Source organism: Chionomys nivalis, chromosome 8 (genome assembly GCF_950005125.1).
Source record: "Chionomys nivalis chromosome 8, mChiNiv1.1, whole genome shotgun sequence".
Lineage (NCBI taxonomy): Eukaryota > Metazoa > Chordata > Mammalia > Rodentia > Cricetidae > Chionomys > Chionomys nivalis.
In genome coordinates, this window is record NC_080093.1 from 62,755,110 (window position 1) to 62,779,936 (window position 24,827).

The 24,827-nt window shown below is 46.1% G+C and overlaps 1 protein-coding gene across 1 annotated transcript in view; it reads left to right on the forward strand.

The window, feature by feature from the left end:
* The first annotated feature begins 1,343 nt into the window (after positions 1 to 1,343).
* Positions 1,344 to 24,827, forward strand: part of Adam12 (ADAM metallopeptidase domain 12) — a 312,140-nt gene continuing 288,656 nt past the window's right edge. The window contains exon 1 of the mRNA XM_057779001.1: positions 1,344 to 1,570. Coding sequence (XP_057634984.1) covers positions 1,480 to 1,570 — 91 coding nt within the window. The 5' untranslated portion in view covers positions 1,344 to 1,479. The remainder of the gene's footprint in view (positions 1,571 to 24,827) is intronic.

Consider the following 24,827-nt stretch of genomic DNA (forward strand, 5'->3'; position numbering starts at 1 on the left):
ATCTGTAGGGTTGGCCTGAACCTCAGCTGCTGTATAATCTTGCGGGAGCTTGGAAAACTGCCAGGTTCTGAGTTCGCTGGCCTGGATTGGGATGACATCCCCTTGAGTCCTTATAATTCTAAGAAGTACCCGGGTTAGGAACCACGGTGGCTACCATTCTCCAGATGTCTTGCCTCTTCTGTCTGCCTGGTTCCTGCTGCTTCTCACATAGCTCTCAGGAGGAAAAAACTGTCAGGCAGAAGATGGGGGTACGGCTAGGGCTCTGAGGTGAAGTGAGACCATCCCTTTGTTGGCACTTGCCTAGCTGTGCTCTGGGGGAGCAGCTCATCCCGAAGACATAAGGCAATCGGCATTTTCTCTTCCCTGATCAGCCTTGCCCACCATCGGTTTTGGGGGGGAGCAGAATCTCACTTTAAAGCCCAGGCTGACCCAGAACTCACGGTGTAGCCCCTTGTGTTAGCCTCAAACTTGCAGTAATCCTTCTGTGTCAGGCCCCCAAATGTTAGGATTCAGGGAGCAAATCACTAAGCGTGTTTGGAGTCTGAATCTCTAACCAGCTTCTTAAGATCACTGAAGTTGGAAGGTATCTGAACCTTTTCCTCGGTCTAGACGACCAAAAGGAAACTTTGGCCAATCTATCAGCGTCAAAAACAGAGCATTACACCAAAAGCACCATGCCTAAGCGCCTGGTGCTGTAAATTCAATCTTATTCCTCAGTTGTGAGGTGCGGGTTTGGGGCCTTGGGACCCGGCAGCCAGAGTCTGCCTGGCTATATACCACATCCCAGACCTGTTGCTCGCGTCCCGCCGGTTCCCAGCTAGCCAGCAGCTAACAGCCCAGTCATCCTTTCCAGCCTCAGTCTGGAAAGCTGGACCCTGCCGCCGCGTGTGCTCTTGGCTGCCCGCGCCCAGGCCCCGTGGCCACATCATCCTGAGGCTGGGAAGTGTGTGTTCCCGCGCCGTCGCCGCCACGGAGCCGGGTCTACGCGGGCGGCCCGTACTCGGTGTCCGGGGACATCCTGCATCCAGCCGCCCCCGGGAGTGGGCGGGACCGGGGCGGGCAGGGACCCCGGAGCGGTCTCTAGGACCCGCGGGATGCCGCTGGCGGGCGGGGTGCGGGGGAGACGCTAATTTGTTCCGTGGTAATGAGAACGGCGACTGCTGGCCGCGGATCCATTGCACAGGCCCGCCCTCAGATCGCTGGTCCCCGGCGCCAACTCGGACAGGCTGCTCATTTATTGCAACGGTCAAGGGCGGCTCGTGCCAGAGTAGCGCGCGCGCGCACGCACACACACGGGGAGGGGAGAAAGTTTTTTTTGAAAAATGAAAGGCTAGACTCTCAGCTCCGCGGCCGGGGCGCTGCGTGAGGGGGTCGCGGCAGACTCAGGGCAGTAGGACTTCCCCCGGCTCTGCGCCCGCGTGGGATGCTGCAGCGCTGGCTGCTGGGCCCCCGAAACAGCTGCACGCCAGGCCGGCGACAATGGCAGAGCGCCCGCCGAGGCGCGCGCCCCCCGCCCGCGCCCTCCTGCTAGCCCTGGCCGGGGCCCTGCTGGCGCCCCATGCGGCCCGAGGTAAGTCACCCTTGCAAGCGGCTGCCCGCGCGTCCTCTTCCCGCCACCTGGACCCCGTCTGGGGTCTCCGCGTGCCACCGCCGCGGGGAGAGGAGACGCACCGGGGAGCATCTGCGAAACCCCCGGCTCGCGTTCTCAGCGCCTCGACACCCGTCCCCTGCCAGGTGCTCTCTCCGGGGATTGGGGATGTGTGTGCGGAGAAGACACTTGACTTAGGGTCTTCGAACAGCTAGTGTCTGGATGAAATGGCACAGCCTTCCGTCTTGGAGTGACATTTGTTCCTAAGGCTCTTTCAGTGTCTTGACAGTTACACGTGTCGCCTGAGAGGGTGGGCGTAGGGTAGTTTTACTGATCCTGTGGGTTAGCGAGTTCCCCCACCCAGAGTTAGAGTCAACCCCCCACGAGGTTTCCTTTCCACCACCGCCTTGACACAGCTGAGGGACGCACGGGGCCACGCAGATGATCCCCATCCCGCCCCGCAAACAAGCACACACAGGTGTGTACCTGCAGCGGTCTTTACTTTTTCTGTTTTAACTGACTTCCTCTCCCAAGTCATCCCTAACGGATCTCCCGCTTCACACCCTAATTGTCAGTAGCGATCAAACTTTAGCAGAACTCTTCCGTCCCTCTTACTCATCCTTGGTGATAAATAATCGCTTACATCAAGATCTCGTGTAGAGCGGTAGAGCGAGAACCCACTTCGGAGTTAAACGAAAGTGCAACATTAAAAGCGTTTTTACAGACTTGTATTTTCCTGAGTTGAAGCTTCTTAAAGCCCGGGCACCTGTGGAGCCTGTTTGCATAATGAGAACTCACAGCAGGTGCCTTTTTAAAATTCGGGAGCTTCCCTGGTCACCAGCGCTGCTGGCTCCCTTCTGCCGCTAGGGGCGCTGTTCACCAATGAATAATTCGCGTTGGCCTCAGACTCAGGTTTCTGTGATTCTATGTAACAGGCATTTGGTTTTCAGCTGCTAGCCCTCCGTCGTTCACTGTTTCCAACACGAAACGTTTTATTTCTCAGTTGTCACTGTTACCCTCCACCCCAGCGTGTCTGCCATAATTTCACCAAATCCCAGCTCCCACAAATATAAATAATGTAAATATACAGTTACAGAGACCAACATGGCAAATTGGTGATTAAATTAAACAATTGCACAATCAAGGTAGTATCAGTGAGAAGCCAACAACACCGAAGACTAGAGAACTCTGGGACCTGCAGATGAAAACCGAAGTCAAAGGTGTTTTTGAGAGAGTTTTGTACAAACTGATTCCTTTGAAGGTTTTACAGCAACTGTACTTTAGAAACATGTAAACTAAGTTTCAAAGTATGCCTGAGGTGGGCCTGAACTTGGCACATGCTTCACACACATAAACAGAAGTCCGAGCACAGCTGATATTTTTTAGAGGCAAATGTTTATTAAATAAAACTAATAGTGCGGAATTATTGGGGGGGTGAGGGGGATGTTATTACTTCATGGCTGCAGCTTTGGTAGACAGATAGAGACAGCTTCAGCAAGGTTTTTCAGGCCAACACACTTTAGTGACTTTAAGTATTGTGGTTTAATATTCCAAGTTCGTGGCATGTTTACACTTGGAGTCTCGGGATCAAATCTCAACCCATGCCCCAAACTGTGTCACGGAAGATGTTTAAGATGCAAGCACAGGAAGCATTTATTCATGTTGGCAGAAGACATGCTTGTTGAGAGCTGAGCATATCCTGAATCTGACTGTAACCTCGTTCATTACCATGAGCTCCAGCACAGCTCAGCCCAAACAATTCCAAAACAGAGTCCTGGATCCCAAGTCCTCTTCTCATAGGAATCTTTCCCGCTGCAGTGATATCTGCTGCCTTCTCCCGATGCCTCATGCTGACATCGCCCCTGAGCCCCCCTTTCACAACATAAGCCACCAACTACAAGGGTGAACTTCCCTCTCCTCTGCTCCTTCTATTTCTTACACCTTCCCTTCCAGCTGCCGTCATCATCCTGCCCCTCTGTAGCTTACTTGCATCACAGCAGCCATGGAGTTGTAGGCTTGCTGTTCCTCTTGTCCTCACGTGGGGTGTCCTCACTGTCACCAATGTGAATACAGCCCGTTGTGGAATAACCTTTTTTTGAACACTGTGAAGATGTGTTTTTTTGCCCAAGTGCCTCTGATTTGTCTAATAAAGAGCTGAATAGCCAATAACTAGGCAGGAAGAAGTTAGGTGGGACTTCCGGGCAGAGAGAAAAGGAGAGGAGGAATAGAGGCAAGGAGGGAGATGCCAGGAGACAAAGAGGAGAAACAGAAGGTGCATGATGGAAGAGTGGCAAGGGCGCATGATAGAATATAGATTAAAATAAATGGGTTACTTTAAGTTATAAGAGTTAGTTAGGAACAAGCCTAAGCTATAGGCCGAGCTTTCATAATTACTAAGAAGTTTCTGTGTCAGTATTGGTGGGACTGAGAAAGACTCATTACAACAGTCCATCCTGAATCAAATCATGTGAATTTCCTTTCCTGGGTGATATCTTTCCTTGAATCCTCATGTTTCTTTTGGGTTCATCTATATGTATGAGAGTTGTGGCAGGGGGGTACATGTAGGGACAGAAGACAGTCTACAGTGTCAATCCTCAAGTACCACTCACAGTGTGTCTCACTGGCTGGAATGCATCAAGTAGGGGGACTGGTTGACCAGTAAGACCTGAGGATCTACTCAAAGCTGCTCTTTTTTTGTTTGTTTTTTTGTTTGTTTTTCGAGACAGGGTTTCTCTGTAGCTTTGGTGCCTGTCCCAGAACTAGCTCTTGTAGACCAGGCTAGCCTCAAAATCCCAGAGATCCGCCTGCCTCTGCCTCCCGAGTGCTGGGATTAAAGGCATGTGCCACCACTGCCTGGCTTCCCAAAGCTGCTCTTAGCCATGGAATTATAAGCACACACCATCAAGCTGAACTTTTTGTGTGGATTTTGGGAACTGAACTCAGGTCCTCATGGTTGCACAACAAGCAATTTCCCAATTGAACTATCTCCCCAGTCCCACGAACTGGTTATCCTTTAGAGACATGATTCAACAACTGCCCCAGGGCTATCCTTACCCAAGAGCCTGGGAAGTTCTCTCATATCCCTTCCATATTGCCTCATTTCTTTTCTGAGCTCATAGCTTTTTCTTCCTTCCTTTAAAAAAAAATGTGATGTACATGTTCTAGAAATTTCTGAGAAAGAGTATTTGGATGGTACACATTTAAAAAAATACTTTATGTGTATGGATATTTTGCTTGCATGTATGTTTACACTGTGTGCCTGCTTTGTATCGTGTTCTGTAGAGGCAAGAAGAGGGCACCAGGTGCCTTGGAACTGTCTTCAACAGCCCTTTGTAAGCTGTGGTGTTGGTGCTGGGAATAGAACCTGAGTCTACTGGGAGAGCAGCCAGTGCTCTTAACTGCTGAGCCATCTCTCTAGCCCAAGATAGTTCCTTGATAACTTGTGAATGTATGAAGGCTGCTTTTAGTTGCAAATAACAGAAACTATTCTTGCAGCAGTTTTTTTTTCTTGTATGAAAAGCCACTATGAAATGAACAGTGTAAGAGTGGTTTCACGGGTTTTACAGGCCAGTGCTATAATCAGGGGTACTACGAATTCTTTGTATCTGCCATTCTTAGATGCTGATTTCTGCATTTACATTTACTTCCTTTTGGTCTCGTGCTGGCTGCTGCATCTCTTATTCTTATATCTGCATTCTAAGCAGCAATTGGGCAAAAGAGGTGAAAGGTACAGACGTACAATTACCCTTCTCTTTCAGGAAAATAATATTCTCCTTTTAGCAGATTCACAGCTCTCATTGGCAGTTTATGATCCAGGATGTTGTTGTGTGCACAGGACTCTGGAAGAGACAATATGCGCAGCTGGGCACACAGGCACGTGTAAAAAGCCAGAGTTCTACTAAAAAGCTGTGTCTGCTGTACCCTTCACAACACACACATGAGTATATGTTTGCATGTATAAAATTATTGCCACATTTGACATACAAATATTTTCTTCCTTCCACAGATATTCGGCTTCTAGACCTTCCTTGTGGAAAATTTTATTTTTTAAAAAAGCAATGAGGCTAAATAATCTAAAGAAGCCGAGCACATCTCTTCTCCATAAAGATTCTCTCTCTCTCTCTCTCTCTCTCTCTCTCTCTCTCTCTCTCTCTCTTTTTCTCTCTGTCTCTCTCTCGCACACATACATGCACACATACTTATTCATTAGTGTGTATAAATACGATACAGTATATACTATGTATATGTGCATATGCATACATCTATATGTACATGCAAGGTAATGTCAACATTCCGCTATCTTTGTGTTTTCCATTCCATCCTCGATTACTAGTTTGATAGAGGTCACATGTCCTTGGTATTCAATAAGGCATTTCTTTTTTGTCTCTATACCCACTACCACTTGAGAACATGAGAAATTTCTAAACATACTCATTGTTCATCTTTTAACTGTATTTCTTTTTGCTATCTTCTCTTCTACCTTTTCACATTTTGTGTGGCGTGCTTTAGCGGTGTTCTTTCTGACAGTCATGCTGGGAGCTCAGTGTGACTGTCAGATTGGGATGTCAGGTTATGAAGTTCTACTTTGCTTTCTCGCATTATTTCTTCAGTGTTTTGTCTTCTTCCTTGTCATCTTCCATTCTACACTTTATTCTATGGGGGGGGGGTCCTGTAATTACCCCCATTTTGTTGAAAGATGTTTACTAGCATCTCATTTCCAAGAGTTCTTTCTACTACTTAAATTGCCTTCGTTTTATGATAATGGCCATGTCTTCTTGTCATGCGTACATGGTTTCTGTTAGCTCTCCGAATACATTATTGGATGGTAGGCACTCTTTGTTCACCTCAGGGTCACTGTGAATTTTGAGATGCTTCTTTTCCGCCTCTGGAAGAATCTCTTTCTTCAAACATCTGACTTTCAGCTCACTGCTGCCATTTAATAATGGGATTCTGAGCTGATTGGATGTTCTATGTGCTTCCACAGATGGATTTATTGATGAGGGAAGGAGGCTACATTTTATTGGGAGACCTCCATACAGTGTTTGTGCTGGCATAAGTGTTGTTTTTCTTCGGGCCGATCAGTTTTTTGTTTTAAACAAACAAACAAACAAACAAACAAACAAACAAACTAATCCCCCTATCTTGTGCTGGAGGTTTTAGCCTGGCTCTACAAGGCCTTGTAGTACAACAGAACAGGGTTAAGAGGATAGATATCATGTTCTCATAACACTTTTGTTGCTACTTAATGTTTCTGTTTTTATTTCAGTCCCTCGTGACCCTTCCTCTCCAGGATCAGGCTGCGGTGGGGATGGGAGCACTTGTGAGCCCAGAAATTCTGTGCTGCTGTGTCTCCTGCATACGTTCTTGTGTCCTGGGATTGGGGAGGCAGGCAGCCACCATTCCAGCTTTGCAAAAAACTTGAAGTTTCGAATTCTTATTTTCCAGGCCCATGCTTGCCCTGAGAGGTGCACAGGGCCCCTTCCAGGGCTTTGTATGTCCTTCTTGCCTTATATCGCTTTCTTATTCTCCAGGGAGGTCAGGCTCACTTCCTCTCCACCTCCCTTACCTCCTTCCCCTCTTCTTTTCCCTCTGGAAAGGCGCTAGTGACGTGCAATAGTTACTTTTCTATTGTTATGGTAAAACACCATGACCAAAAAAATTTATGGAAAAAATAATCTATTGGGGCTTATAGTCCCACAGGGTTAGTCTATGATGGCAGAGCAAAGGCACAAAGCATGGTGGCACGACCAGGAAGCTGGGGGCTCACATCTTGAATGGCAAAAATGAAGCCAAGACAACAAACTAGAAATGGTGGGAGTCTTTAAACTCTCAAATCCCATCCCCAGGAACATACACCCACCATCAAGGCCACACCTCCCAAGCCTACAGAACAGTTCCACAAACTGGGGGCCAATACTTTTTCATTCAAACCGCCCAGGGCCGGCGGTGGTGGTGCACGCCTTTAATCCCAGCACTCGGGAGGCAGAGGCAGGCGGATCTCTGTGAGTTCGAGACCAGCCTGGTCTACAAGAGCTAGTTCCAGGACAGGCTCCAAAACCACAGAGAAACCTTGTCTCGAAAAACCAAAAAAAAAAAAAAAAAAAAAAAAAAAAAAAAAAAATCAAACCGCCCAGGACAGGACCCGGCCAGTGTATCTTATCCCTAAGTTCTGCCCAGAGTCACTCATCTCCCAAAGCATGGTGCCTCCTCTTACTTTCGATAGTCTCCAGTTCTTATGGTTATTGTTGTTGCTAGGATAACCATAGCTTTACGGTGGTTTCCAGAGAGACATGGGGCAGCACTGGGCCTCTGCCTTGCCCGCTAGGAGCCAGCCATGCCTCTGCTACCACAGTTGCCATTCCCTTCCACCACCGCTTGGTTCCTTCTCTCCCTTCCTTGTGGAAACAAACATTAAATCCATTTTAACATGTTTTAAAACTTTCTTTAAAAAAAAAAAAAAAGCCTACGAAAACTCAAAGTCAACGTATACCTAATTAGACAAATGCCGCAGCTGTGGAAATTGCACGCAAAAATATTTTCAAGGGCGGAAGCGCCATCATTTAAAGAAGTTAAGTAGATTTCTTCCTGCCCTAGATGGTGCTGTAATGAGCTCATAACAGTTGCAAAAAAAAAAAAAAAAAAAAAAAAAAAAATTTTTTTTTTGTATCAGAGTGTATTCTAGGAATCTTTTAAAGCAGTGCTGTTCCCACCATGTCGCTTATTTCCACAGATAGGTTTGAGAAGTGTTTCTGAGTGAGTTTGGAGGCACATGGCTAGCCCCACAACCCTCAGCCTGCTCCATATACAGCCCCGCAACCCTCAGCCTGCACTGCACATGGTCCCGCAACCCTCAGCCTGCACTGCACATGGCCCTGTAACCCTCAGCCTGCACCACACATGGCTGCACAGCCCTCTCAACCTGCACTCCACATGGCCCCACAACCCTCAGCCTGCTCCACACACAGCCCCACAACCCTCAGCCTGCACTGCACATGGCCCCGCAACCCTCAACCTACAACGCACATGCCCCCACAACCCTCAGCCTGCTCCACACACGGCCCCGCAACCCTCAGCCTGCTCCGCATACAGCAGGGCTAAACAGCTCTGGGTATCAGGGCTGAGAAGTGAGGTGAACACAGTCTTGGTAGAAGGTTTGCATTCCGCATAGCTGTTTCATTCTATATGTTCAATGAGTACTACAAAACCCAGAGTTTTTATAGCAGTATGGAGATACCTAAAACCACGGAGGGCACTGGAGCCAAGCACCATGCCAAAATCTCATGCAGCACTAGGGAGAGAATCCTGCAGCTTATCCTGTTCCTGCCCTCTTCCCATAGCAGTGGACACCGGGGCTTCAGATGGCGTCCAAAGGCCACAGATGCAAGCCCATCTCTATGCTATCTCATGGGGAAAAGTAGGCCATACCCCAGCCATGGTAAACATCCTGTAATCTGTGTACTCTATCTTTGGCATAATACAATGCTCATGGCAGGGAGATTGGAAATCCATCTGATTTTCAACAGAATTGGTAATGCAGATCTGAGATGCTGCTTTCCAATTCAAATGTGTGCTCGAGCCCTGTGCTTTTGGACAGACCGCTGTTTCAACCTCCCTACTTCCTGCAAGTCATTTTTCATCCTGTTTCCTTGGACTTTATTTAGTGCCCAATATACCTTGCCTTCAACTGACAGATGAGGAGGAGAAGCTAAATAATTCAGCCTCATATTGATATTTTTTATCCTTTAAGCTTTTATGTCATCCCAAGGTTATACATTAAGAGCCCAGCTTCCTGGCAACTGTTTTAAAAATTGGGCAGCCTCCTTGGGTACCCGGACCTTCGGCTTGCTTCCTGCCGATGCTTTGACCTCCATGGCCCTCTACAGAGGCTGGTGTCCCTGAGCAGAGGATGCTAAGCACCATTCAGCATTCAAACCCAAAACATTCTTATGTCATTTGGCGGTCAAGGCCAGAGAGGATTTAAACAGATTCATTCTCATTCTCTCTCTCTCTCTCTCTCTCTCTCTCTCTCTCTCTCTCTCTCTCTCTCTCTCTCTCTCTCTCTCAGTGTGTGTATGTGTGTCTGGCGGGGGTGGGGAGCAACTGTCTAAGCTCACTTGAGCTTGGATGTGATCTGAGAACCTGCTTTTACTTGTTTGGTTTGTTTTGAATCCTCCATATCCAGGTAATAATATTGGAGCTTGCATTTGGGATTTTGAATTGTCTCATGATATATTCTTTTATAAGTAAATGCCTTAGAACTTGAATCTGCATCTTCATGTAGAGTGTGCAGGGGACATACAGAGGAATGCAGATGCTTTTGGAGGCCAGAAAAGGGTGTCAGATCCCATGGAGCTGTAGTTACAGGCCATGTGAGCTGCCCAATGTGTGCTGGGAAATGAACTCCGGTCCTCTGCTTTGAACCACTGAACCATCTCTCCAGCCAGTCTGTGGTTTAAAGGGTCATGGAGCAGGCCTACCTCTGAGATAAACATTGCTGGTTCTGTTCCTTGACATTGTGACAAAATGCTTGACAGAGCAACTTGAAAGGGAGGGGCTCGTTCAGCTCATGGCTCCAAGGGACTTGGGGTATAGAAACACCAGACCATAAGCGAAGTGGTGGTGGCACATGCCGCTAATCCATCACTTGAAAGGCAGAGACAAGTAAATCTCTAAGTCTGAAGCTAGCCTGGTCTACAGAGTAAGTTCCACAACAACCAGGACTATGCAGAGAAACCCTGTCTCATATATATATATGAAAATCAGATCTTAGTGGATCAGGAGCAAAGAACTAGGTTGACCTTTGACCCATGAGGCTTGTCCCCCAACCCTGTGTTTGCCAGTTAGGATCCATCTCAGAGGCTCTGCACCTCTGCAGACTGCTGGAGCCTACGTCTTCAAACACATGAACTCCGTCCCTGCCTATAGGTGCGGGAGAGTTTCACATTCAAACCATAGCACCAAGTAAACATTTCAAAAGAAAACAATTTTTCGGTCAATTTCAATATAATTTAGTATAGTGAGAAAAAGATGATTGAGAAAGAACTTAACGTGGAGCAGAGGACCCATTGTAAGTAACACATCTGTATTCTTAGTCACTGGATTTTATTATACATGATTCAGAATATCAAAACCTTAGAGGTCTAAAATGTTAAAGATGTGTGTGTGCCCCACGCCCGTTTCCCACCCAGTCAAACTTCTTCCTTGCTGAGTAGTTGGTGGGACTTGATTATACATTTCTCCAACCAGTCCCTGATGTGGATTTTGTATCTGAATGTTAGACTAACGGTTCCTTACTACACATGACATTCGCAGTCTTTGGGGTTTGGTTTTGTTTCTAAGAATCAGTGTATTTTCAAACTTCATTCGTGCTGGCATTTGGACTTGGCTCACTCTTTCTAATTGAACTGTAAATTCAGGCTGTACACTCTGTTCTCCTCTGTTGACAAATACCTGTTTTCTCCAGCGTTTGACATCACAGTGGTGGATCCTCCTCCTGTCTTCTTTCTGTAGAAGCCTGAGCTCTAGGGGACCTATTATGAATGAATTGCTGAGTTGTACAGTACGTTCATTTTCCACTTTAATATACTTTGTTAAATTGCTTTTCAAATTGGCTTCACAAAGGGAAAAAATGCCTGCTTGGAGAGTTTTGATTACACAAAATTAGGCGTATTTGCTATTTTCTAGCTTTTACATTTTGACAAGCTAGATGTGATATATTTTCATCTTTGAACTGACATTTTCATGACTATAAGATAGTCTCAGACTAGTTTTGTTTAGACGTTTTCTGTGACTAGTTTATTGTTATTTATCTCTTATTCAGTTTTCCATATTCTTTATTTTTCTTCATTCATGTTACATAGCAAGTAAGGTTACAGAAAATTTAAGAAATGGACTGAAAACAGAATAAAACGAAAAATTATGCACAATTCTTGTACCCCCCAAAAGACAATCACTGTTCCAGCATTTTATGTGTTTTTATAATAGAACCGAGAATTGGAGTCATATTGTAGATATTATGTTGTAGCTTGCTTGCTTCCTTGCTTGTTTCCTTGCTTGCTTGTTTCCTTCCTTCCTTCATTCATTCTTTCCTTTCTTCCTCCCTCCTTCCCTTTCTTCCTTCATTCTTTCCTTCCTTCCTCCCTTCTTCCCTCCCTTTCTTCCTTCCTTCATTTTGGGGAACAGGAAGGAACTATTAGTGAGTGGCTACTACCAGGAGTATGGGTCACTTATAAGAGCAGGATAACTCAGAACAGCAGCCACATCACTAAAAAAGCCTACTCACCCCACCAGTGGAGAGCCATAGCTCCAGATCTGCAGTTTAACAGTCCCCCAATCTCTTCTCAGAGCTAAATTTCCTTACCGGGGTCCATCTCTCTTGGCCACAGGCACCTCTCCTACTTGTCTACTCCTGCTCCAAAGCTGGGGAGGGCCCCCTGAGAATCTTCTAGTTTCTACTTTCTCAGACCTGTGACCTTTTGTTTACTTCTTGAGTCTCAGGAGTTCAGTCCCTCTTAGCAGGAACATTTCAATTGGGAGGATGTTGCTGTGCAACACTCTGCCCCTTCTCCAGCACTTAGCATCCTTTGGTTTCTTTCTCTTTTTGAAATAGTATTATTATTAATTCTTTGAGAATTTCATATAATGTTTTGATCATAGTCACCTCCCTCTCCCATTTTCTCCCAGATCCTCTCCTACCTACCCAACTTTGAACACTCTTCCTCCTCCTCTTCAGCTCAGAAAGTCCAATTTGTGTTACCTAACTACGTAGAGTTGTAGGACATGCCCTGGTCAGCCTACCAGGAATCTTAACATTTTTTCTGATGCCTTCTGCAAATGTTCCCTGAGCCTTGGAGGGGGGTGATATAGATGTCTATCTATGGCTAAGTATTGGGCCACCATGCCACAGTGACAATCACTTGGCCTCAAGAACTTCACCAGTGGTTCTGAGTATGGTAGACACTGCTAAAAAGGAGTTTCTTTTTAAGACTGGTTGATGTTGATAATGACAGTAATCTGTCTTTGATGGGACCTGGGAAAACCAATCATTTATCTGTGGCATGTGTGTGTGTGTGTGTGTGTGTGTGTGTACACACGCTTGTGCTTATAGCACAATTAATAAAAACCTAAAAGATATTGGGGTTCAACCTGAAGGTCAGAAAAACAAAATAGCCAGCTACTGACTCTACCTCTATCTCAATCTGAGTTGGCGATCCTGCCTCTAGGAATCTCAGACTGAGACTGGCTGAGAGCTGTCTCCTCCCATGTTATATTTCTCTCTAGGGCTGGGATTAAAGGCCTGCACCACTGCTGCCTGGTTTCTGTGGCAAAGTGGTGTGGGTACTGGGATTAAAGGTGTGTGTCACCACTGCCTGGTCTGCGGGGCTGTTTTACTCTCTGATCTTCAGGCAAGCTTGATTGATTAAAATACGAATGAAATATCACCACATATGCTCATGTGCTCATATGCATGGATGTGCACGTGATAGCCCGAGGTCGATGTCAGGTATCTTTCTCAATTGTTCTCTACCAAGTTAAAGGGGTGTGTGTGTGTGTGCGCGCACGCTCGTGCATGCGCATCTTGCCTGCATATGTCTGTGCACCATTTGCATGCCCAGAGACCAGAAGAGAGCGTTAGATACCCTGGGTCTGGAGCTACAGATGGTTGTGAACCACCCTGTCAGAGCTGGGAACCTAACCAGGTTCTCTAGACGAGCAGATATTACTCTGTTCATGTATGTGTGTGTGATGTGTTGAAGGTTCATGTATGCTGTGATACACATATGGAGGTCAAAGGGCAATTTTCTGGAGCCAGTTCTCTCTTTCCACTGTGGGGTCAGGGTCAAACTCAAGTTGTCAGGCTTACAGGGCCAAGGTTTACCTGTTGAGCCATCACGCTGGCCCTCTTAGTGATTTTTTTTTTAAGTTTGGTTTCTGAATGTTTCCTTCTTTTCTGAACTCAAAAGGAGATTTTTAAAGTTAATTTCTCCTAAATGTTAACTTTTGCTATTGACTTATAACTGAAATATATTTTCTATTTGTTGTATGAAATCAGCATCTATTTTTGTGCACATCTAAATAAGCCATAATCACAGTAACAGTGAGTCTGCTTCCTATTCTGGTCGACACAGGAGGTCTGAGATCTTCCTTCCACAGTCTCCAGGGAGATCTTAAGTGCTCAGGTTGGCCATATGGCTTGTTGCTTGAACAAAGTTCCTGAAAGAGGGATTTAAGGAGGAGATGTTCAGAAGAACAGAGATCCCACATTGAGGTCTGCTAGCTAGGGTTCACCCTGAAAATACCACATCACAGGAAACCCCTCAGGGCAGGGAGAACAAAAATGACTGGAACCCCAAACCTCAAACAAAATAAAATTTTTTCTATGTACTTGAGAATGTCATACACATATACAATAAAATACCACCATAGACCCCCCATTTTCTCCTCCAACTCCCCTCCAGCACATCCTCCTCCCAACTTGATGTCTTTTTTCTCTTGCTAACCCACTAAGTCCAGTTGGTACTGCCCAGTTTTACATGGGTGTGGGACCATCCACTGGAGCATGGGAAGCCTACCAGTGGCCACATCCTTGAAAAAGATTGACCCTCAATCTTCCAGAAACTACCAAGTGCCAGTAGCTCCTCAGTCAGAGGTGGGACCTGGGGATCTTCTACCCATCTGCTCCGGAACTTTGCCTGACTTGTTCTTGTACAGGTCACCACAGCTACTGTGAGCCAATGAGTGTAATAGCTGTGCTGGGTTCAGAGGGCAGCGTTTCCCCTGCCTCCTCCCATCCTCCGTCTCTTCCGTTCTTTCTTTCTTTCTTTCTTTCTTTATTTATTTATTTATTTATTTATTAAAGATTTCTGCCTTCTCCCCGCCACCACCTCCCATTTCCCTCCCCCTCCCCCATCAAGTTCCCCTCCCTCATCATCCCTAAGAGTAATCCGGGTTCCCTGCCCTGTGGGAAGTCCAAGGACAACCCTCCTCCATCCAGGTTTAGTAAGGTGAGCATCCAAATTGCCTAGGCTCCCACAAAGCCAGTACGTGCAGTAGGATCAAAAACCCATTGCCATTGTTCTTGAGTTCTCAGTAGTCCTCATTGTCCATTATGTTCAGTTCTTTCTGCTTCCTCTTCCATTCGGACAAATTTAATAATCTCTTTCTTCTTTAGTCACTGCTCATAGTGTCGTCTACGAGGATGCCATGAGATGATGTATCCCTGCCCATCTTAGAAGACTTCATCTCTCCCATTCTTCCTTTCCTTTCAAAGCATCTTGATTGTTTATGAAGTTCCAGGGTTTTGTAGGACTATGAGGATCTTCCTAGAGGGTTTGCATAATGTCCCATGCTGAGAGCTCAGTTAATTTGGCAGAGAACGAGCATTCTCATGACCCCAAGGCTGCTGTCATAGACATAGGCATTTTTAGTCACTCTTTCTGTATAATGATATTCAGAATACTTTGGATATCTTTCTCCCCAGAGTGCCTTGCATAGCTCTGCAAGAGCTCTGTCTAGATGCCCCAAGCACTTTAGCTGTTGTGGTTTTAGATCTTTAACTTTTGTTTGGGTTTCTTTAGAGATTTATTTTTAAGGTTTTTTTTTTCATTTGTTTGTTTATGCATCTGTGAAAGTGTCTGCCACGTGAGTGCAGGGTACCCACAGAGGGCAGAAGAGGCCATTGGATCTGTGGAGACGGAGTTGTGATCTGCCTGATGCAGGTGCTGGAAACTGAACTTCCGTCTTCTGGGACCACTCTTACATTCTGAGCCATCTCTCTAACTTCTAGATCTTTAGTATGGGGGAAAAAACTACACAGAAGTAGATATCTAGGCCGGGCGGTTGTGGCGCACGCCTTTAATCCCAGCACTCGGGAGGCAGAGGCAGGCGAATCTCTGTGAGTTCGAGACCAGCCTGGTCTACAAGAGCTAGTTCCAGGACAGGCTCCAAAGCCACAGAGAAACCCTGTCTTGAAAAACTAAAAAAAAAAAAAAAAAGAAGAAGTAGATATCTAGTAATGCCCTTATGTCTGTTACTCGGCTTCTACAGGGGCCAGCTCAGGCTGTTCTTGTTTTACATATGGAGACGCTTCTTTTAACTTATTGTTGGGGTATTGATTTTGAACTCAGTGGTCTTGCATGTTTATAAACACTAATAGAATGTGTATTTATTCAGTAGAAATCCTTTGAGAATTATCACAATTTGTCATGTTACACTCCTCCTCAGCACCACCACTGCCGGCTAAGAAACTGGCAGCACACATGCGCTGTGTTCGTTCTCTCTCTCTCTCTCTCTCTCTCTCTCTCTCTCTCTCTCTCTCTCTCTCTCTCTCTCTCTCTCTCTCTCTGTCTCTCTGTGTGTGTGTGTGTGTCAGTGAGAATAACTCTAGTTCTTGCCCTTTTATATGTCTTTTTTTCTTCTTTCTCATCTCCCACTGTTTGGCTAAAAGGCTATTTACAGTTTCTGGATCTGTGAATTTAGAGACTCTAAGCTCCATTCTGTTTACACACTTGGACAAGTACTGTTTGGATTTTCACATTTGCACTTCACTAACGGAGTCTGGAGAGAAGCTTTGCCTACTCTCAGCCACATGGGCTAAGCGTGGCTTGACGCTTCCCACTATGCTTCTGAGTTTTCATTAGTATTGGTGTTTGGTGGGTCAATTCTGCACTTTTGAAATGTATTGTTTGTTGCAATTGACCATCATTGTTAACATAGGATTTGGAATCTTTTAGGACAGAGGTTCTCAGCCTGTGAGTTGCCACCAGGGGTCACATATCAGACCTCCCGCATATCAGATATTTACATTATGATTTCTAACAGTAGCAAAATGGCAGTTATGGGGTAGCAACAAAATTAATTTTATGGTTGGGGGTCACCACAATACGAGGAGCTATATTAAAGGGTTGTAGCATTAGGAAGGTTGAGAACCACTGCTCTAGGCAAACCACCTATGAGAGAGGGTGTTTCCAGAGAGGGTTAACTGGGGAGAAAGGACCCACTGAAGCGAATGGATGGTACCATTCCGCAGGCTGGAGACCATGGTTGAATAGAAAGGAGAAAAGCAGAGAGCCAACTGAGTGCCAGGATTCGCCCCTCTGCTTCCTGAGATGTGAGTGGCATCGGCTGCATGCACTCATAACCTCAGGGTGTCCCAGCTGACGTGCCTTCTCTGGCACGACAAACTGGGCCCTCAAACTGGGAGGCAAAATAGCCACCCCTCTCCTAAGTTGCCTTTGTCAGGTGTTTGTCATAGCAACAAGAGTAACCAATGCATTCATCAAACATTGTTGGGGGTGGGGGAGCCGTAGAGGTGTCGCAGTCCTTAAGGGCACATACTGTTCAGGCAGAAGACCCAGGATCAATTCCCAGAACATAGGTCGGGCAGCTTACAACCACTGAGGACTCCAATTCTAGGGCATCTGGTGTCCTCTCCTGGCCTTCAAAGGTACTTGCATGTAGTATATATTCATATTCAGTTACACACACATTAAATAAATATTTAAAGTAACAACAATGCAATGGGACCATACAGGTCTCTGATCTGGCCTTGTCAGCCCAGCTGTAGTCCGGCTTATCTACTACAATCAAGTTTCCATCCACATCCTACCTGTAGACCTCCCCGCTGCTGGGCTCAGCTCACTCCTTGTTTAAAGGTGGCTTCCACTGAAGGTTTCTCATGATCAAACTAGATTTGCTGTCCACAAAGATGCCTATTTTAGCTCTTTCATGGGTTTGGCTTTGTGTAGAATTCTAGGAGGGCAGCCATTTCCCTTGAGCAGATAGAGACCCCCTGGTGTAGCCCAGCCTTCCGCCAGATGGCTAAGCTCTCTTTTGGATAATAGGCTAAGCTCTCTTTTGGATAATAGTAATCTGTTGTACCCAAATCTGTCTTTTTCTCTAGACAAAGCGGTTCTTGGTTGTTGTCCCTGTGTTTATATGTGTGTGTACCCATTTCTGAGGTTTTATTGCCATTTAATATGAATATATTTCTGTGTATGTCTGAAATGGATTAACTTTATTTATCATGTCTGGCCTTATGTCAGTACCATCCCCACCCCCTCTTTCCCTCTGCCTCTGTCCCTCCTTTATCTTTCTGTGCTAGTGGGAATTGAACCTAAGGCCTTCAACATACTCACAAATGCAATGCTTAACCCCACCCCAAGTCATCTTTGTTTTATGGTAAATTCTGAGCGCATGTCTTAGTAAGTGTTCAACCCGGCCCTGGTCAGGTATTGAACTTGTGACTGCGCCCCCACCCACCATCCACCACCCCTGCTTCAACTGCCCAGGTAATCGGATTAAGATCTATATACCACCAGACCTGAGTTTCCTGCAGTTCTTGAATCTAGTCAGTGATGAAGATGATTAACCATTGCCCCTTTCCTTTATGACCTCCTTTGAGACTCTTCCTTGCCATTGGGCCTCGTTAGTCAGTGACCTGTTCACAGCTTCTGCTTATGCTTTCATCTTTCCTCCCCTCCTTTTCCAGGTAATGTCTCCAAGACTAAATTCCATCTTACCAATTCTCCTTTCAGCTGTGCCTAGGTTGCCATTTAAGCTATCCATTGACTCACTTTACATTTCCCGCTTGTCTTTAAATGCTCACTTGTGAAAGCTTTATTTTGTTCTTCAGACTTGCCCGGTACGTTTTAAAGTGATATCTTTAGTTACCATTCATTGTGGTTGCCTTTTATTTGTTCTTGTCTTTGGGTATACTATATTGTCATCCCTTGTAGATTGTTCCATTATCTTAAGAGCTTAAAGTGAAAAATTTTATTTTTTTTTATTATAATGGATCATCTTTTCCAGAACCTTCTGCTTCCCTTTTCCCAGCTGCCTCCTGCATGGGAGCTCTTTGCTCTTGGGGCCATGGTATTAATTCAGGAACGCTCCTATAGAGGGTAATTTGTTCCTGCTGACAGGTGCTTGGGAGTCCACTTGTCTGTGCCCATCCTTGTGGACCATTCTCCAGCTCAGAACATTCTCACCACACGTTTATTGTAATCTTACTCAGCACCAACACGGCAAAGACTTGAATTTCTGAGTCCCTCGTGTAAGCAAGGGGCACAGTGAAACCACAGAACCAGACCACTCTGTGGGTAGAGAAAAGGTTTACTTGGGGGACTTGAACTGCCGTTGCTGTCTCTCCAGGGCAAAAGGGACAATGCAAACTGAGAAAACCTTGTCAGTTTTAAGGGAGGGCCCGTGAGGCCGAGCAGCTTGGGGATTGGAGTGGTGAGAGGCGGGGTGCAGGCAAGAACAGCCTGGGAGCTAGCATGGGGGAACTTTGAGCTATCAGAGGCTTGTTTGTGTTGATGAGAAACTAGACGCTCATGGCAGGAGGTAGCTGGCTACAGGGTGTGAATAAGGTTGGTAACCCTGATCTGACAAGCAGATGCCTCCTTTGGAAGATCTCCAAGGCAATGCTGACTTTAGGGAGCAATCCATCTAGTTACCTGCACAGAGTGCAACCCGAGCTGAGCCCAGACTGTCGCTCAGGACATTGTCAGGAGCGGTGATATTTTTGGAGCCTGCTTTGGACCTAACATCTAATAGTGATTAGATTTTGGGGTGAAAACAAGCGACTCGAGAGATGGCAGGTTCCCTGAGAAGCTTGCAGTGTTTTTTTATAGCCCTGATAACTTGGGAAGGGTGGTCCTGAAAGGATCTGTTCAGATTTTTTTTTTTTAAATGGGGGAGATTGTGGTGCCCGGCATGGGAACCAGGGCCTCATATGCTAGGCAAATGTGTACCCTGTGAGAGACCCCTAGCCCAGGCCCTGATTTTATTCAAGAGACTTAGCTCTCATTCTACGTGTTCAAGTCAGTAAGCCCCTGGAGTTAGGCCAAGTATCCACTGTTCCTCCTGGCTTCCAAGGTGCCAGAGTGTCAGAATGTCTTTGCTGGGAATTCCTTTAATTTCCCCCTAATTACCTTCCCTTTTTTTTAAGTTCGGTTATACGGGTCCTCCAATGTGGGCATCACATTTAGCACTTGTATGTGTTGCAGTGGCAAGTTCTCTATGGAGTCATCATGTTTTCAGAGCCAGAAGGCCCTGTGTGCATCCACACATTTCCTTCCTGCATACTGCGATCCAAGAGTTGGGCTAGGAGCTAGGGGATACGGTGGTGTGCAAACCAGACACAGGCCCTCACCTCGCGGTATGCAGCGTGCACGGATCCTAGGGATGTGCTGAAAAGAAACTGAACCTACTCCAGGGGCACGGGGCTCGGCTTCCAGCCCTCAGGATCCTCATCCGAGAATCAGGCAGCTGCTCTCCTGCTGGCAGGTCAGTCTTTGCTTTGGCAGCTGCTGGGGTGGATGTGCTAATGAGGGGGCCAACCTAAGCTTCGGGTGAGGCCATCAGCTGTTCCCATCTTCCTCTGGCAGAGGCAAAATGAGAACAGCTGGGGAGCCAGGCAGACACGCACTCCGGAAGTTGCCTCCCAGCCAGCGGAGGTGTCAACAGAATTCCTCTTGCCTGCACCTTCTGGGAGCACACACTAGAATTTTCAGTGCTTACTGGTTTTGATAAGGGGGCCGGGTTTGCATGATGGAGCAAGTTGACGGCAGACACACACCTGAATATCTTTGTAACTTTTGTAATGGATTCTGTGATTCCATAAAAATGTATTTCTCCACTCATTTATCTGGGGAGGGGGATACAGTTGCCCAAATGACATCAAAATCTGATGGCTCATTAACTTAATTCCACAGCCTTTGCCATTTCTTCACAGGGAGTTCACATTCCTTGAGCACCACTAATTGACAGGAACTTCATGTCTCTCACATCTCCCCCTGTCTGTTTGAACTCACAAATTCCATGATCCACTTGCCTGTTTCTCAACTCTGCTCACCTTTAGAATGAGCTTTTCATTTTACTTTCTCCTTGGCATAGCTGGGGGCTAAGCCATTGGTTACAGGGGGTCAAATATGACCGCAGTTTGCTAGGAGGCTGGGAGGAGATCTAGGATGAGAAATAGTTGACACAGCAAGCTAAGACTACTGAAGTCAGACATAGATGACCCTTCCCAAAGATACCTGCGTCTCCCAGGAATATCAATAAAATAAGGACCTGTCTTTCTCTCACCTGCCTCCTCTGGGGTCACAGCTGGATAGATGTAGCAAGTCAAGGATGCTGGGAATTCTCCCACCATAGTTATGAAAATGACAGGTGGCCTGGATCACGAGCCAAAATCTGTACTTAGAGAAGAGACCTCTTTAGAACTGTGTGACCCCGAGGAACCTAGTAAATCTTTTACCTTAGATTCTTTGCCAGTAAGGAATGAAAGTGTGGTCACCTGCCTGGGCTGTGGCAAGGATTGAGTTAGGAAAAGTAGGCATTTGGTAGAGATTGTACTGGGAGGAACAGGTCCCGCTGGTCACTCAGTGGCATAAGTTACCCTCCAGACTTTAGAAGGCACACGTTCTAGGTTTTGTGAGCTACCCATCCCTTCCTGATTCTGATGGATGGTCATCAGAGTTGTTCCCAAAATGCAACATGGAGGTATTAAAGTTCAAGGGTGTTTTCCTTGCCTTCCATATTTGATCTTATGTTCCAGTCTTTGGGTGTAGAATTAGGGGCATCTCTCTGTAACCCAGGAATATAGTGTCGGTTCATCATGGTCTCTCCACATAGCCCCAACTGTCATAGAACTCACTATGTAGATCAGGCTGGCCTCAAACACACAGACATTTGCCTGCCTCTACTTCCTGAGCGCCAGGATTAAAGGTGCATGTCACCAAGCCCTACTCTTTTTAATCTTGTTGCCCTACAGCAGGAAGTCTAAAGATTCATTTCCTCCTTTGCCACCATGGGGATATAAGGGCTGCGTAAAAGGAATACCGAGAGAGGGAGAATCATGGATTTTCCAAGCCTCGAGCTCCCCATGGACCCTTGGGAAAGGACTCTGAGGAAAGAACTAGGAGAAGAATGGGGAGGTACACAGACTTTTAAGGCACATCAAGGTTTTGCGTAGGTGTCGATATGTTACTGTTGAGAGAAGAATCTTTCACACTCTTGTGAATGAAGCTTAGCACACTGCCTGCCTCCTGGCTCTCCTGCCAACTATCAGTCAGAACACACGACACCGCTACTGTAGCCCATTCGAAGCTCTGCAGCTTTGCTGTTCAGAAGGCTACAGATTAAATAAAAAAAAAAATCTAAATTTTAAAGAAAATATTCATCTCCAAGACCAAGCGTTGGTGTTTCTTTCCCATCCAGAGTGCAATAAGTAGAGTATGTTCCCCTGTTGCTGGGATGCTTTTGGTCTGGACCGTCTCCCATCATTTCCAGCCTCCTTTGTCACAAGTGGCTCTTCAAAAACATCTACTCAGTCTTAGGCCAGCACATCTGATCCCACCCCAGGGCTCCTTTTTAGAAACTAAAGATTCTGTACCTACCGGGCAACATTTTCTAGAGTTGATTGCCTTTACGTCACAGAAGAGAATTGAAGTTTTGCTTGTGTGATTTCAGTGAGGCAGTCCTGCTCAGAGAGCTTGGCGCATGCCATTCTCAGTTCACCAGCAGCATCCCACCCCAGGGAGGCAGGCACTATGATCAACTCTCTTCTCACTGGAAAGCCAAAGCTGGGAGTTTAAGACCCACAGGGTAGGACCTGGTAGGAAATACAGCTGCACAGTGCCCATGAATCCCTGTCCTAAGACAAAAGGACTGACCACAGCACGTGGGGCCACTGGCAGTGTCCCTAACACTCAGCAGGCACGGGGCTAGACCCTTTGAAGGAAGTAGCTTGTTAAAACGTGACCACAGACTGAGGAAATGTGTGACTATTAGTCCATCCTTCTTATGGATGGAGGAGCTGAGGCACGGAGGATGCGGGAGTGCAGTTTGAAGGTTGATTTCAGAGCTCACTGGGACAGGGTGGAGTCTTGATCTTCATGCATCCCTTTAGACTCCAGCTTTTTTCCAGTTCTCACTTCTCATGATCCCAGGGTGCCCATGGAGGAGATAGCTGCCCTGCTTTTCAGGAGGACACCGAGCTACTAGAACACTTAAGTTCTTACACTGAGGGTCCTGGGACTAGTGCTGTGGGTCCTGACCTCAAGGGTCCCTTTTCAGGGCCCAATACACTTTACCCTTTGTTTCTATACCAAGGAATCATATAAGCTTATCGGCTCAACTGTGCCTTCTCTACAGGGAAATTTATTGTGTGACAGGTTCAATTGCTGACTCTCCTATTCTTTCTCACAAATAAAAAGCAAGATTCAGTCTGACATCTTCCAGCCACGACAGATAAAATGTTGATAAAAATTATAATGTACCTATGTGAAAATACCACTTATTTCACATCAGCACCTGCTGAGGAGCTCACAGTGTTCAGGGGACAGAGATCTAGCCACGACTTGCTTGGTACTCTGATGTGGCGTCTCTTGCAGGTATCAGTTAATATATCACCAGGGCTGGGTCTCATGAGGAGCCTTAACTGGAAAGGATCTATTTCCAAATTTTAAACCACATACGGAATCCAAGTTTTTAAAGTGCTTGTCTGGGAGGTGACACTTCCCAGAAGGCCTCTCATTTCCCAAACAGAGGTTGTCTATAGCTGTTGGGAAATAGGAGGATTATGGGGTGGAGGGATGCTGCTCCCAAGAAACCGGAAGTTATGTAATCTAATCATGATGTGATGCCCAGAATCTGTGAGTTAGAAGAGACTGATAAGGTTTACTCCATCCCTAAGGCAATGGGGGGCTATACGAAGCATCAACAGGAAGCTAGATCTTTTAGGTTTTAGGCTGTCTAGCACAATGAATCAGCTAGACAGGGAGAGTTACTATTGAACCTTCTGCCCTAGAGGTATCAGAATGGGAAATAGCATCCTGTCTCTCGAGTAATTTTCTTCCTGCATTTCAGCTCCCCAACTGCCCCCAAGTCCTGGTTACTGCTGTGTCTCCCTTGCCTCTGTCCCCAATCCATTCTCCCTCACTCTAGCACTGTCTTAACCCGAACTCCATCTCAAATGTATATATGGGGTTCTCTAGAGCAACAGAACTGATAGAACTAATATATATATATACATATATATATATATGTATATATATATATATTAAAGGGGTTTACTAGACTGACTTACAAATGATAGAGGCGGGATAGTCCAATAGTGGCCATCTGTACACTGGAGAGGTCGGGAGTCTGATAGCTTTCCCCAATCTGGTGCTGGAAGATTCCTGCGGGATTGGTGGCCTTCAGTCTTTGTTAGAATCTGAAGAGACAGGAGTCTGGTGTCAGCAAAGATTAGCAGCAGTAGCAGAGATCGATGTTCTCACCAGCAAGAAGGGAGGGCAGGCACTCCAGTTGACTTTTCCCCCCTCTGGTCCCTGGTGCCTGACACAGAGCGGCTGTCAGATAAACAGCAGCAGTGCAGTGACTGAGTGACCCCGCTCACTGCGCTTTTTTCCTTTCTTTTCAACAAATGTGGGTCAACTAAAGAGCTACTCTTTCCTAACTTTTCCCCTTTATCTGACCATTCGTGTAAACAGACAAGCACACTTGACAGTTCTTTTGCTTACAAAACAATCCATGTGTCCTCATGTTTGGTGTGGGAAACATGGCATTTCTTACACCAGTGCTCCGAAAGAAACAGCTCTAGGAAATATTGTGACGTTCCAACTCTTGGGTAAACAACAGAATGACAGTAAGCCAGACCATGTCTCTGCTAGCTCAGCCTGTGACTGCCTTTGCCCCGGAAAGAAACAGATGAAAAAATCACTGTGAGAAGTTCTACTCTCTCTCTAACTTGGGTTTGGGTTCCTGTTACTGGAACAGTGAGGCCACAAGGCAAAGAATACCAAGTTAACCCCAAAAGATTCTAGTTATATTTTTTTATTATAAGGGGAAAACTCATGGAACAGGATCGAGAAATCCAACCTCAAGTGTGTAATGCAGGAGCCAGGGAGAGAGAAAGAGAGAGCCTTGGGCAGGATGGCAGTTTTCTCTGGGTACCCAAAAGGTCACACCTTATAACCTGTCCAGCCTCTTTAGGGTCATTGGCTGAAGGAGGTTCCCCTTCAGGTTCCCTGAAGTTGTTACTTAGTGACCCAGTGATGATAAACTTAACTGTGTGCTCCCCTTTTTCCATTTTATCCCCTCTCCAGGAAGGTGAGCTTTTGAAATAACTTTGGTTCAGATAAGTAAAAATTCAGTCAAGAGGCAAAATACTCTTTCTGAGCAAAATGCAGCTCTAGCAACCACAAAATTCAACGGAGAACTCCACTAGGCT